We start from the raw sequence: 14,505 nt of genomic DNA on the forward strand, positions 1-14,505 counted from the left end.
ATATCCGCACATCGAGACAAGCGATTGTGCTATTATTGAAAAGAGTAGACTATAACCGTAAAAAAAAAAAAAATAAAGGGTTCTATGTGTACTAAGGTATATTGATGTCTTGCAGCGTCCATGGTCTGTGTCCTGAAAAACCGTGCGGACGTAAGGCACACCTAAAAGATCTCGAACTCAAGCTGTCAGTGGAGCAAACAGAAAAAAAAAAAGATGTGGGTGTTAGAAAACGATATCTTCTTCGGTCTACTGCCCGGCGTGTCAGCAATACCAAGTGCAAGGAATTACATAGATCATGCCGACTTTCTGTGGATCTCTCAGGTGCATCCTCGCGGGATGATACAGTCGCCTGTTCTCCTGTTCAATGAACTGCTCCATCTTCCGAATTGCCTACCATCAAACAAATTCAAACATGGACCATAAAAGACGGGCATTAGTCTTGATCGCTCGGATACTCGGTTGCGACTGCTCCAAAACCACGAGAACATAGCATGACATTTACCCGCTGATAATGCGTCCCAAAACAGTACTTAGCCGTGTATGCTGTAAGACAATCCAGAAACGTATCTAGACAATTCATGATCGACTCTTCCGCATCGCGCATGCACTCATTGATCCCCTCTACCGTCGCCTTGAGTTCTTGACGGGTTATCTACACAGAAATACCAGCATACATAAGAACTGGTTATTAAGTGTCCGTTTATCCCATAGCAAATAGCAATTCACGATGCTTATCGCTCGATCTTTGCTTCCGCAAATGTTCTCTATGGGTCTTCATACTCGTCCAAGGAATTCCTCTGGAAACTGCTCGGTTTCGAATCGGGTTGCTTCGTCGCCCAAATGATGGTCCCGCTCAATCCGTACGACCAATCGAGCGGTCCCAGTCGGCTGCTCTGATGAATATGCATTCACAGAGGACCGCGTACCCCGATTACTGATGGTGGATCCGTTGGGTCCTAGTGCCGCGCTTGCAGCTGTGCTTGTGGAAGGGTATTTGGGCGCAGTGCTTGGAGAGAATTGGGAGGGTAGTTTCGGTAACGGTTTGGAGTGTGGATGGGGTGATACGATGGTTGAGGCATCCGAGGGTGCGTGTCCTGGAACGACCTCTTTGACATTATCATCTCCTACTACTACTGCATGGTTGCTGTCGCTTGCGAAGGTGGCCGAGGTGAGGGTAGGCAATGGGATGGGGACCGAGACGGCATCTTCTGGTGGTGGTTCTGATGGCAGCTGCCACATGGTATATAACTTGGTGATGAAGTGATGGTCTGCCCGTCTTTTGATGGGTAGTGTCTTGTCTGGTTGTTCTGTTTGGTGTGATGGTTGATGATGCAAAAGGCTGGAGGCGATCCTATACTTGGCTGAAACGTAGTTCAACTAATGCAATGGAGCTGCTTTTGCTTGCAGAACTGAGAATGCAGACTCAAATAGAACCTGCAGTAAATCCATCCAGTTACAGCCAATGCGAGAACCACAAAGCATTTGGCAACCGCGACAAGAAAGACGCGTCTTGGATGCTTGAGGCCCCAGAGTCCATAATAAACCGGCGTCCCGGCACCGAAACAACACTACCTCTCTTTAAGAATCCCAGTCGTTCTGCATCGTTTGGTACTCTAGTCAATCGCTTTGAGATACACCTGCGATTGAGCTTCCTGCTGGGGATCTGGGTTGACCAGCTCAACGGACCAGCTCAAAATGAATATTTGGTTCGTCTGCCCATTACAGGCTGACTGGAGCTATGGAGAGATGCAACGCTGTGGGCAGTTGCTGGAACCCAGATAACCGGCACCTTTGTGCGAAATAAATGTCACTCTACTTATAAATCCTGGCCTTCCTGAATCGCGTACAGAGTGTAGCTACGAGCTGATCGCGAACCTCGCAGGTAAAAAATTGGTGGCAAAAAAACCGTCATACGAGTTATTATGTGGGTCTTGTGTGCTGCAAGAGTCCACTGTGTCTCTTGAAGCCTTTGCTAAATACCGATTGTCTCTCGAGATGTTGAACTGCAACTGCATGATCCTCAAAAGAGAATTAACCAAGATAGAGTGCAGCTTCCTTTTGACAGACACGTTGAAAAGATAAGCTTCACCATTTGTCCTTTTATATTAAACAGCAACTTTGACGGCGACGCCTCTGCTGGTATTAGTGGTTTAGAGACTTTTGAGGCTATAGGGAGCATCAGAGGCCATCGATGGTCCTGATCCCGTTGTGTATCTCTTTTATTAAAACGTTGAAGTAGATCCTGATCTTCATGCTTTCGGATTTATGTGCGCATTTGGACGCCTTGAAAACAGCTGTGCCTTGTCATGCTACCCGTTTCATCTAAGAATATAGCTGCTACTCTACTTGTTCGATCTACGAAACAAGCCTTGTCGCCGCAAGTGACTGCAAACATCTACGTCCGCGGTACTTCTGTGCAAAATCAGGTATATTTGATGATGATCAAGGATATGGATCGAAGAAGTAAAATGAGTACCTGAGTGTTCCGCTTGTCCAGGAGATGGAACGCGCCATCCAGGATTGTCTGGTTCTGCGTGTTTCTTTTCTTCAAATGGGAGGCGTGTAGTGCCAATGACCGAAAATGTCCAGAGCGATCTCCCGACTTTAGTGAGCAATTGTGCTCCAGCGTCAAGAGTTACGATAACAGAACTATGCAGACATGTTGCAAGAATACGCGAGATTATACTCCGTCGATCCGAGGCATGTGCAGCGAAGAATGGAAGCAGGAGTCTTGAAGGGTGAAAAAGGTTCGATTTGTCTGATTTGAGTGAATTCCACGCGCATGCCCTGCTCTCAATCGCTATCTCTGACACTTGACACAGCAGCAACTTTCCATCTCATCCCATCCTCTTTGCATCCGATTCATCTTTCTTCACTCGACACATCCCCTCACAAGAATGTCGCCGGATGTGTCATCGCTCAGGTACCGTGCCATCGCCGGTGCAGCGACCCTGGCCAAGCCAGCAGCAGCCGCCTTAGGAATCTCTGTTTCACAGATCCCTCCCCACCACACCCTCACGTCGCTCTCCATCACCCATGTCCAGTTCTCGCAAAACAACTTTCTCTCGAAGCTGCTAGCCTATGTGACACTGTCCCCACTGGGTATCATCTGCAGTTATGTCGCTATCGTCCTCACCTCTCGGGATCTGAAGCCCCTAGTCATGTTTGCAGGCCAACTCGCCAACGAATTCGTCAACCAGGTCCTGAAACGGCTCTTCAAGCAGGCTAGGCCTACAGGTAACGTGAAACTCTTCAATTACTGGATGCAGCTCTCTGAATATCTCAATGCAGTTGAATGTCTGAATGTCCAACTGACGCAGTGAATCTATGATAGAGTATCTCGGAGATGGCTATGGAATGCCCTCTAGCCACTCTCAGTTCATGGCCTACTTTGCAACCTACACCGCGATTCTCATGTACCGAAGGTAAGTTGCGTTTATTCGCTTCCAACTGATGTTTATATTGCCGTCTGCTTTGAGGAGATCTATGCTAATCTCATCGTATTAACATAGAGGAGGGGCATCTGACGGTTTCCTCCCACATCTCGTATCTGGTTGTGTCGTCCTTTGGTCCGCTCTGGTTGTCTACTCTCGGTAAGTTGATGCTGTGCCGTTTGAAAGCCACTACACTTCCTTGTCGTGGTCAGTTTTAACCGTATAGACATGATCGTTTCTGACCTTGTAAACGCTCTGCTGTTACGATTTCAACTGTAGCGTACATTTATATTATCACACATGGCAACAGGTGGTGGCAGGAAGCCTTTGCGGTATTGCGTTTGCACTGGGTTACTACTACATTGTCAATAGCGTCTTGCGGCCACAAGGTGTCTTTGACTGGATCGTCAATCTTCCGTTGGCAAAGCAATTCTACGTCCGGGACACAGACGCGATCCCCGATCTCGCCAAATTCGACTGGGAGATGTGGCAACAACATCGTAATGCCGACCATACCAAGCAGGAATAGATTGTACATTCCCCTTCTCGATAACGCTTGATGACTAAAACGATTCAACATATTACCAATGTCACTCGAAATGCTTTTACGATGATTCTTTTTTTATTACTGCAGAGATTATGTTACAAGGAAGGATATAGCGGAGAGTGAGTGGTATTTGCGCAAAGGATGTCCTTTTTAAGCACTTGACCTTAAGCCGACAGCGACAGCCAGGCTATTGATCAAATTCGAGGGAGCCAAGGACGACATCAGAGTAGTGGCCTTGGCAGCATCAGCGGCCTGTGCTGCCTCAAGGGCTTCCTGCTCCTTCTTTGACAAGGGCAAGCCGACAAGCTCGTCATCAAACTCCTGGAAGATATCGATGTTTCGGATGAAGGCCTGGCAGGACTCCTGGACGATCTGGTTGTGGGTCACCTCATCGACTTCAACCTGGTTCAGACGAATGCGGTATTGGTCCTTGAACCCGGTCTTGTCCTCGATCTCGTCAAAGCTGTAGAAGGCAACACCCTTGCCCTCGGGCAAGTCGTTGTACTTCTGCAGCTTCTTGGCCAGGATCTGACCACCGGAGAGATCACCAAGGTAGCGGACATAGGCATGAGCGATGAGCAGCTCGGGTTTGGTGGCACTGCAGCGCTCGATGGCCTCGATGTAGGCCTTCTGGGCGGGCGAGACAGGGTTCAGCATCTCACGCCATTCGGAGCCGTTAAAGAACTCGAGATCCTCCTCGAGGGCCTGCTTACGGGAGAGCTCTTTGGGGAAGTAAATAAGCTGGATGTTTGCGTTGTCCTTGTGCTCGTCAAGGGCCTTTTCAAGAGCGCTGCGCGGCGAAGAAGAAAAAAAAAATTGTTTGAGTCGTTGGAAATAAGGGGTTTTTTGTGCAAAATCGATTATCCTTCCCCATGCATTCCCAATGTGTAACAGTTACTGCGACTGTGCTCGCGTTCTTACCTGTAGATCTGGTAGAGAGAGATGAGGAACCTGCCATAGACAGCAGGGGAAATCTCGCCCTTGAAAAAGTACTTGACGAACTTTGAACGCTCGGCCTCGGCGTGAACGGTCTTGGTGCCTTCCTTGAGATCGACAGCGAGAAGAGTCATTGTAAAAAGTGGGTCTGCTTATGTTTTTAGTCACAAAGGAAAAGACGAAAGATCGTTGGAATCGAGATTAGAGACGAGTCGGAATGGCTCATTCAGCGAATGAGTAAACCGTCAGGCATAAGTGAAAGGAGCGCGAGGGACAGGAGACGGACCTTGAGAGAGAGAGAGATTGACGAGGACTTGTAGTGCGTTTAAGCGAGCGTGGGATAGTTCAGGGACAGGTGTGGGGTATAGGTGTAAAGGTGAATATGAGGATGGAATGTGGATGAAAAAAAGAGAGGGAATCAGTGGATGCCGGGGTGGGTATTTATACCCAAGGGACGGGGCAAACGGCGTGGGAGAAGGTATCCACTTTTCGTATTGTAAGCAGAGAATGGCGCCCTTTTTTTTGTTTATGAGGCTGTTAGATTGCTTGTATTCAGTCCAATTGAATCGAAGTGGTACCTGACCTGACGGATATGTCAAATCTGATAAGAAAATTCTATTCCTTCGTCTCTCTTCTGGGCACACAGGTCTCAGCTTCAATCATCTGCACGCCCTTACTCGAAAAAAACGCAACATACACTCACATCTGACCATCGGCCAGGAATTGCACTCTTTCCTGCCACGGCGCTGTTTGCACAGAGTAAATCTTAAATCACTGCCGAGATGGCCTTAAACAGCACCGACCATGACTAGTGTCTGCTACCAAAGGCCTATATTTCAGTAAACAGCATTTACATCCGCACCAATCTTTACCCTACATTCTTTCCTTCCCACCCCTCTTCATCCATTAAGCACGCCGTCGCCGCTTCATAATCAGTAAATGCAAATAAAAAAACATTCATCGCGGCTCAGGTTTTCAATCCACTCTTTTTTTTTTCGGAACATCATGCCGCGTAATCAACCATGTCTTGATCGGAACCTCAAATACTTATTAGTCATGTCCGTTCGACTCTTCTCGCCCTTCTTTTTTGTTCGTTCCTATTGACAAAAAGGATGGATCCAAACACGAAAGGCCGTGATGAAGCTCCAAAGTTCAAGGCAGTTATTTATTTATTTTTTCTTGGGAAGACCTATAAATTCTCCGATTGGCTAGATTTTCCTCGTACACGACTAATTTGTCACGTATAGTTTCTACAAAATCAGCTGGGCGTAGCCGCACTATCATCATCCTCAAGAGAGTTATTCATGGTTCCTGAACGGCCATGCTCTTCAGTTCCTGGTATTGAATGAATGAATTGGGATTGATACCTTGCCAATAAACGAAAAAAAAACTTCTCATCGTGGCACCGACTCTGGACTCGGGAACGGTGTTTATGCCGCTCACTAGCAGGGATGAATAATGATGGTGATGAAAAGACCATGGGTTACAGCCGATTGTTGTTCCATGGCGTAAGCATAGACTGTGAGAGACGGCGGCAACGAAGCACTATAAGCATTATAAGCAGAAGGCGTCATGTCTGCAATGATATGATTGGGTCTTATGATGAGGTGCAGTCTGGATGACCCGTTTTGGTGGCGTTGTTTGGTTCCGTAGATCCCTAGGCTGGCAAAACTCGCGTTTCCGCTTTTGCCAACAGTCTGCCCGTGTAGCACGTTTCTCTCTTTCCTCTTTAATTTCTTTCGCTCTCTTCTTTTGAGGCGCCAGCGCCCATGATTCATTGTCTCTCATCCTTCCTCAACGTGTTAAGCGAGCCTATCATGTGTGGAAGAGTCGTTACTCTCAATGGATGAACTGGACCCTACCCCTACGAATCAGCGAATGCCCCGATAGTCCCAGAAGGGTCGATAAACACTTGTACGTGCCAAGATAGACAACCCGGCGGAAACACAGGATGCCGTGATAATAGTAGGTGCTGTGGGATAATTCTCGTGCGTGGCAAAGTTGATAGATAAGTAGCGTTTCATTTTACAAAGACGTGTTACAATCTGCAGATGAAGATGTCCATATGACAGATGAACCGATACTTTAAGAGAGGAATTCGTTCATGAATGGACCGAGATACGAGAGCACACGCTTACTTTGGGTTGCATATCCTTCGGACGCCGGAATGAGGAAATGGAAGGGATGGGTCTGAGCAGTCTGATCCGAAGAGATGGTCAAGGAAAGCGAAGGCGACTATGTCTTGGCAAACATATGATTAATGCTATGCTATGCTGTGCTGTGTGTGGGCCGTTGGCGTTTGATGGCAGTGTAGAGCAAGTGTGTGCTTGCCTTAGTTTACAGCCCATGTCCGGCATATAAAATGAAGCTCTCTCTCTCTTTGAAGTAAACGCCCTGTGCAGCTCTGCCTCCTTCCCCTTAAAAGAAGCTTCTTTGTCGTGTGCTTCACCTCCGCTAATTCGCTTACATCTCCACCCACACTTTCCCCCTCCCCGCTCGGCCCTTTCCTCTTCTGCACTTCCTTCCACGGACACACACACATCTCCACTTCATCTCGCGCCTCCCTCCAGGCTCTTCTCGTCTTGTCTCCTCCCCCATACTCTTTCACATACCCCACAGTCGCCAATTCGTGGGTTCTGCCCTGTCCGAGCAGGACTTTGTCATTACATCACGCGAAATCATAAAGATGCCAAGCGCCTAGTTCCTGACTTTCCATTTTCTTTTTTATATATATTTTTCACCACACCCCAACCCTTCTCTTCCACATACCCTTCCGCTTCCCCTACTCAACACACCCGACTGCCAACATGGAGGATGCCTGGGAGAACTTTCTTGAGGCAATTGCCGGGCTGCTGTCCATAGCCTTGACGAATAAAGAGACGGAAAAGGTCATTGCCGGATTCAACAATTTCCAACAGCGACTGCAGCGTCTTAGCAGGTACTGTAAAGCCGTGCGATGCATGCACACTTTGCCCCTGCGTTGAAACTGGAACAAAAGGGTCCGAGACCGTTAAACTTCGGACGTTGGGATGAACCCTCATGAACTGACGATGACTCATTCGTTCTCGGCATCGCAACTGTAGTCATAACCTTCAGCGGCTGCACCTCGAAATCACCCAGGACACGAAACGGGTCAACAAGTGTAAGCACGAGGGCAAGACTTGCACCCAGAATGTGACTCGAGGATTCCTCAAGACCTGGGTTATTGGATACGTGGTCAAGTACATGATCGGTGTCTTGCCCGCGCTCCTGACGGGGAAGGCCCTGAAAAAGTAAGTCGGTTATGCCCATGCGAAAGGCTCCTTTTATTTATTGTTGTTTTCCGGCATTTTTTTTTACAGCAGAAAGTGACAGGTATGGCAGCTATCTACAAAACACAACTAAGGAAAAACTGGAAGGGCCAGCAACAAGATCAGCAAGATAGGCAGAAGATCTATTTTGAAGCAGGAACATCCTTCCATTACGCATGAATAGAGGGCATCATCCGACTGACCCGACAACCACGAGCATTCCGAGTTGTTTTGTTACAGCTTGCTTCCCGTTCTTTGCTCGAATCAATCTATCATGCATTTTGAAATCTCGGATGGAACGGATGTCAAATGCTTGACGGTGTTTATTTTGGCGGTGAGCCTTTTGACTGGTCCCATTTGGCGATGTCAGGGAGAAGAATGGCAGGGAGGAGCGTGTTTAGATCGTATCATCTGTGCTGCCCGGTTCAACGGCGGTAGTAGGGTTGCTCATGTGCTTAACATAGATCCAGATGAGGGCTCGGTATTGTGGGTGAACTATTAGTTCATTCAAAGGGGGAGAGGATGCAATATGGGTATTGGGGGAAGGGCTGCAGGTCATCATTCTTGACTCTCCACAGAAAACCCTTTCTGTTGCCTTCACATGCCAGCCAGGCACCTACACATCACATACTCTTCCGCATGTATGTTTTGTATACCAGTTATTTTATCCTAGCTCTATTTTTTTTTTCTCACGTTTTCTCTCGCTCCATCAATTGAATCGAAATTAGTCCAGGGATATTTAAGAAAAGCGGAGGCAGAGACACTGTCGGATTCGCGTTCTTCCTGTCCTCATTCTTGTCCGCCTACAAGGCGGTGCTCTGCACCATGCGGTACTATCGGCCGGATCACGAGGGTGACCGGCTGAACGCGTTTGTGGCCGGATCTGTTGCAGGACTGACACTGTTGCTCGACAAGAACAAGAGTCGCAGGACTGCACTCACTCTCTACCTGTTCACGCGATCGATCCAGTTCGGATCGAGCTACACGATGAAAAAGTGGGCTGAGCACCGGGACGCCAAGAGGGCTGCGAATCGCCAGGCGCTCATGGACAATGCGGAGTTTACGGGACAGAAGCAGACACTCGTGACAAAGAATGGATGGGACGATATTCTTGCAAAGGTATTAACGGCATCGGCGGCAACCATTCTGATGTCGCTCACGGCCTCGGTCAACTTGTACTCATGTGTCATTGAGCCGGACGCCATGCCGAGGTCCTACTGGAACTTTATCATGCAGCACTCAGGTCTGCCCCAAAAGTTCGGACCCATGTTCCCGCCCCTGATAGAGACATTCCAGTCTCAGTACAAGATCCTGAAGGAGCTGCCGGGCGGCATGGAGAACGTTGGCATCCCAGCGGGCATGTCATCCAAGGACTTTGTCGCACAGAACATTTCGCCCAACATTGCGACATTGTTTCCTAGCGGTCTGCACCACGACTTTCAGCTGTGCGCGTTGCTTCACCCCCTGACGCCTTGCAAGGGACACGCGTTAGATGTCCTCACAGGCGAGTTTGCTCGTGCAGCCAAGATGTACGGTACACTGAACTTTGTAAGTTGCCACTCAGTTGTTACCGTATTGGATTCTGGTATATATTGGCACGTAAGGCAGAAAGATTCTCACTGACGACGACTTCTTGGTTTCATAGATCGTAACTCTCGTCTTCCAGCATAAGAAACTAGCGACGAATCCTAAGGGAGTCGCGTATCGCTATTTCAAATCGACTTTGCGGTCATGCCTCTTCTTGACAATGTATGTCTTGGGCGCGTTCAGCACTCCCTGTGTGACGCGTAGGGTCTTCAAGAGTGAGGTCCTTTTCACGTAAGTCGCGAAAGCTGCTATTCACTTTTTTGGGTTTCTTTACAATTATCAAATGCACTCACCTTTTATTTCTCTCTTCAATAGCTATCTTTTCAACGGCATTATTTCTGGATTGGCGGTCTTGATTGAAGCGCCTGGACGCCAGATGGAGTTGGCATTGTACTGCCTGCCCCGTGCGCTGGAGACTGCGTGGAACCTGCTGTTGAAGCGTGGGCTGGTCCGCAATGTTCCTTATGGCGATATCGCATTGTTCAGTGCATCGATGGGAGTGATGATGACCCTGTACCAGAACGATCCCAGCGTGATTAACAAGCACTACCTCACAGTTTTGACCCGCGTCTTTGGACGCAACTAGAGCAGTTGTTTACTATTTTAACATGCACCACATCAGATAATAAACAATTGCCAAATGAAATATGTGACAAGTGAACCTGACTGAAAGCTCATCCCATCATCTTGACCATCGACCATCACTCTTTCGACACACCTCGACAGCGCATCAGCCAGGAGCGGAATAACAAAAGAAGCCGATCAGCATGTCGACCATCATCCCACAGACCTGGAAGTTTGACTTTACATCCGTAGACGCCTCATAGTAAGACAAGCAGCCAGGGATGGGCAAGGGAGAGGTTTCTTCAGAACGAACAAGACATTTAGAGATGATGTTCCACGAAGTCGCGCCATCACTATGCCATTCTACTCGCTCACAAAAACATCCACCACCCTTTGCGACAAAAAAAAAAAAAAAAAAAAAACAGTAGCAAACGCAGCGTCGCAGACCCTCCAGGATACGTCGGTTTAAAAGATGTCGCCTCAAGAGGACAGGTACGCATGTTTTGTTATACAACTGGATAATCTGAGTACGACACGACAATGTAATGCCCGTTCTCGGGTCTGCTAACGATTGGTTTTCTTGGATTGTCCGTTGATAGAAAGGATCCAAGGGCAAGGAAATAGACAACGAGCTTTTGAAAGTCAAGGTACATACACATCATATCCCAGGAAGCTGTCCATCAACCACACAGGGACTACTCTCAGCACATACATTATCCGATCGGCCATTTGGAATCAATCGAACTTACCAAAAAAAAAAAGCGACTTCTTCCTCTCCGTCTTCGACTGACCACTGGTTTTTTTTTTCTTGTCTGCATTGTTTATTGATCGATACGACATTCACAGAAAGCATGGGATACGGCATTGGCGCCAGGAAAGCAGCTTCCAATGCAGGGATTCATGCTGTGGATGAGCGGTAACAGCGTCCAGATCTTTTCCGTCGCCATCACGGCCATGCTCATGTTCTCGCCTATCAAAGCGGTCCTCAACATGTCCCAGGGTAAGCATACCTCAATCTTCTAAAACCTCCTGGGGCTCAGAAGTTCGTTTTCATACTTTGCATGTTAAGGTTGGATCGAACCGACAACGAGCGACATCATGACATTTTCTTCTTCTTCTTCTATGTATTTTACTACTTCGTTTATAATCCTTCTAGTCTTTGAACGCTACGAAACAGTGTCGCCCGTGAAGGTCTCCTTTCTGGAGAGCAAGTTGGCGTTGCCGAAACTGACGTTTGTGGCGATGCAGATCTTGACGATCCTCTTGGGCATGTGGAAGTTGAATTCGATGGGGTTGTTGCCGACCTCGCATTCGGACTGGTTGGCCTTCTTGGATCCCAAGGTGCCTCTGGAGTACACTGCGTAATGCCTTGCCCTCCCCTCCCTCCCTAGGAAAATTGAGATACAGACGAGTGGATGGACTCTACATGGATGGGGAGTGTAGGATATACAGGAGCAGCAGCAGCAGCAGCAGTATACGGCCAAAGGATAGAATGGACACAAATAAAACAACTTTTACACAAATGCTTTGCTAATCAAAGTTGTACCTATCCCTTGCGGAGGGGAGGTTATTATTGTTTTTTACTCAGAACAGCAACGTCGGTGTCTCCGAGGCGATAATGATTTCATCCGCACAACACCACTCTAATACAGGAAAGGGATGTGATAACGTAATGTATTAAAAAGAATAATTCGAATCAAGTAATAGTACAGGACTAAAGCTGGGTATTCAAAAGAAAGAAAGATCATATCGCAATGTTCATGATGCGAAGTTTTGAGATCGTTTCAATGTGTTCATGTCGCTTTGTAGGTCGTAGCAATAATATCATATCATTTGCGGATGTGTGATAGCGTGTGTGTGTGTGTGTGTGTGTGTGTGTGTGCATCAATCAATACGCGCGAAGTGTGTGCTGATGCTGGTGCTGCTTCTCCAGAGGTGCCGGACTCGTCGGCCCCCCATACTTGTCCTTCCAGATCCACGAATTCCCCATCGTCTCCAATCCCTGTGCAGCCGCCATTCGATAGTACTTTGCGGACTTGTACATGTCCTTCTTCACTCCTATGCCGTGGTAATAGCACCATGCCAGATCGTTCTGTGCATCCGGATCTCCCTATTTTTTTTTAACGTGCAGAGCGCATTAGTATCTTCAACTACCAGAGTTCACGACACCTTTCAAATACTGCATGCCGCTGTAGATCGAGAGGACTTACCAAGTTGGCCGCAATCTCAAAGTAATACGCCGCAGTCTTCTTGTTCTTATCCACACCCCACCCATGTCGGAAGCAGATCCCGAGCTCATAGATCGCCAGGACCAGTTCCCCCTTCGCCGCCGAGCTCGTGAACGAATCCCTCGAATTCAAGTCTCCGACCGCATGCTCCGCACTTTTCTGCAGATACTGGAACGCCAGGACCCGATTCGCAGTACAGCCCCATCCATGTCGGACCGACAACCCGTACATCAACATCCCCACAGGGTCGCCAATCTCGGCAGCCGTTCGGAAGTAATGGGTCGCCTTTGAGATCTCTCCGATCTCATGGAACTCGATCCCCTGTCGGACGTAGTCCTCGGCCTGCTCGGGCATCGGGTTTGAGGGGCTAAAGGCTTCTTCCGGGCGGACGTATCCGCCGCTAGGGAAATGATGGGCTGGATGCATATTCAAGGGACTGTTCTTGTTATTGCTGTTGTTGCCGAGACCAGCGCCACCGCGCGCCGTTGTCGGGAGTGGATGATGTGATAGACCACCACGAAGAAGACTGCCAGACGGCGAGAGTGCGCCTGCTCGACTAGGGGACTTGGAGCGGTTAGGATCCGAACCTGGTACGGATCCACCGTTCCGCCCTTGCTGTGCGTCTGGCCGATGACGGGAGTATTGAGACCGCATACTCTGGGCACTCTCATGACTCGGCCTGGGTTCATGCTGGCCACGTTGCTGGGCTGCGCTTTGTGAACCAGCTGATGAAGAGGTATTAGCCGGGGTCGGAAGGTAGTTCGACGGATAAGGATGCTCTTTCCAGTGTTGCGGCTGCTGTTGAAGCTGACCATGGTGCTGGTACTTTGACTTTTGGTGCTGCTGTTGAGATCCGTCCATCCGTTGCTGCGAGCGACCGGCACCGCTGTTCTGATGATAAACATTGTCTGCAGAGATGCTCCGCTCAGGAGCCATGGTCTCCTTTGACCGCGATACCGGCGGATCATTTGTGGTGTTGGCTCGGACTGGCCGTGGCCGACCTGCATCGTCCTGACGAGAGCGCGAATCGTGATATCTGTGTCCCTGATCGGTCGTCGCCAGCGATGATCCAGATCCATAGTTGCTGCCTGACTTTACGTTCCCCTGTTGCTGGTAATGAAGGCTAGAAGATTCTTTACTCGTCGGTGATTGCTGCTGTTGCTGTTGCTGTTGCTTATGTTGCTGAGAGGACTGTCCCTCATCCTTTTGTTCCTTGGCCACTGTCTTCACTCCTGATACGGCAATCGATCCCGCCGCAGACCGATCATATTGCACAATCTGCGGCCTCTGATGCGAAGCGAATGGGGTGATATTCGCTACGCCCGCTCTGCCCATATAGGTCATCGAGAGTCGATGAATCGACCTGCGATATGACACAATCGATCCAGAATCACTGTCCTCGTCCGTATCTTCGCCTTGCTTTGGCGGCTTCTGCCGCAGCTTTTGCTGGTACTGCAGTGCCTGCTTCTCGTACTCCTGCGAGTTCTGAGTTGGCTGGTCCTGTCCAGTATTCCGGTCAAAGGACAGGGAGAGGGAGGACGATGGGATATCGGTGATGATCGACGGCCGATCAGACCGTGTAGGAGAGGATACTGTTGTCGTTGTTGCGGAGGGCCCATGGCGCGGTGAAGTTGAAGGAGTAGACCCGTTCTGTTTCAGTCCATTCTGATGCTGGCTGGATCCTGACGGCGTGGAAGATGAGCCCGGGAATGTAGACTGTTTCAGGGCGGCGACTTGTCCTTGAGCGCGTCCATGCTCCTGCCCTTGATTCTGTTCGGCAGGAGATGGCTTCTGAACCGACTGCCGTGGCACACTGCCTCCATAAGTCGGGTGTAGCTGTAGACCATGCTGTCGAGACGGCGGACTAGAGGCATACAGCCCTAATGGCGTTGAAGTGCTGCTGACTTCGCGCTGTGCTG

The 14,505-nt window shown here is 49.0% G+C and overlaps 6 protein-coding genes across 6 annotated transcripts; 3 read left to right on the forward strand and 3 right to left on the reverse strand.

Moving 5' to 3' along the window:
- Positions 1-161: 161 nt before the first annotated feature.
- Positions 162-1,239, reverse strand: BC939DRAFT_498142 (Golgin subfamily A member 7/ERF4 family-domain-containing protein; the record flags this gene model as incomplete). The annotated part of the gene is made up of 4 exons (XM_051559778.1): positions 162-182; positions 289-390; positions 503-652; positions 781-1,239. The coding sequence occupies 4 exons, from the start codon at positions 1,237-1,239 to the stop codon at positions 162-164; spliced, it is 732 nt and encodes a 243-aa protein (XP_051417886.1).
- A 1,553-nt stretch (positions 1,240-2,792) lies between these two features.
- On the forward strand, positions 2,793-4,031 carry BC939DRAFT_405291 (PAP2 domain protein). The gene is made up of 4 exons (XM_051552823.1): positions 2,793-3,237; positions 3,335-3,425; positions 3,513-3,593; positions 3,714-4,031. The coding sequence occupies exons 1-4, from the start codon at positions 2,898-2,900 to the stop codon at positions 3,961-3,963; spliced, it is 762 nt and encodes a 253-aa protein (XP_051417887.1). The 5' UTR covers positions 2,793-2,897; the 3' UTR covers positions 3,964-4,031.
- A 100-nt stretch (positions 4,032-4,131) lies between these two features.
- Positions 4,132-5,051, reverse strand: BC939DRAFT_390942 (uncharacterized protein; the record flags this gene model as incomplete). Its single annotated transcript, XM_051551925.1, has 2 exons — positions 4,132-4,771; positions 4,903-5,051. 2 exons carry the CDS (start codon positions 5,049-5,051, stop codon positions 4,132-4,134), a joined length of 789 nt encoding a protein of 262 aa, XP_051417888.1.
- A 2,396-nt stretch (positions 5,052-7,447) lies between these two features.
- On the forward strand, positions 7,448-10,433 carry BC939DRAFT_434254 (uncharacterized protein). Its single transcript, XM_051553351.1, has 5 exons — positions 7,448-7,855; positions 8,001-8,189; positions 8,936-9,755; positions 9,853-10,025; positions 10,110-10,433. The coding sequence occupies exons 1-5, from the start codon at positions 7,725-7,727 to the stop codon at positions 10,378-10,380; spliced, it is 1,584 nt and encodes a 527-aa protein (XP_051417889.1). The 5' UTR covers positions 7,448-7,724; the 3' UTR covers positions 10,381-10,433.
- An 11-nt stretch (positions 10,434-10,444) lies between these two features.
- BC939DRAFT_5149 (uncharacterized protein) lies at positions 10,445-11,881 on the forward strand. Its single transcript, XM_051561138.1, has 5 exons — positions 10,445-10,620; positions 10,787-10,850; positions 10,958-11,005; positions 11,205-11,358; positions 11,515-11,881. Exons 1-5 carry the CDS (start codon positions 10,562-10,564, stop codon positions 11,721-11,723), a joined length of 534 nt encoding a protein of 177 aa, XP_051417890.1. The 5' UTR covers positions 10,445-10,561; the 3' UTR covers positions 11,724-11,881.
- Positions 11,882-12,246: 365 nt separating this feature from the next.
- BC939DRAFT_391036 (uncharacterized protein) lies at positions 12,247-12,940 on the reverse strand (the record flags this gene model as incomplete). The annotated part of the gene is made up of 2 exons (XM_051551931.1): positions 12,247-12,468; positions 12,569-12,940. 2 exons carry the CDS (start codon positions 12,938-12,940, stop codon positions 12,247-12,249), a joined length of 594 nt encoding a protein of 197 aa, XP_051417891.1.
- Positions 12,941-14,505: the final 1,565 nt, after the last annotated feature.

The sequence above is a fragment of the Gamsiella multidivaricata genome, assembly GCF_025024155.1.
Source record: "Gamsiella multidivaricata strain RSA 2152 chromosome Unknown BC939scaffold_1, whole genome shotgun sequence".
NCBI lineage: Eukaryota > Fungi > Mortierellomycota > Mortierellomycetes > Mortierellales > Mortierellaceae > Gamsiella > Gamsiella multidivaricata.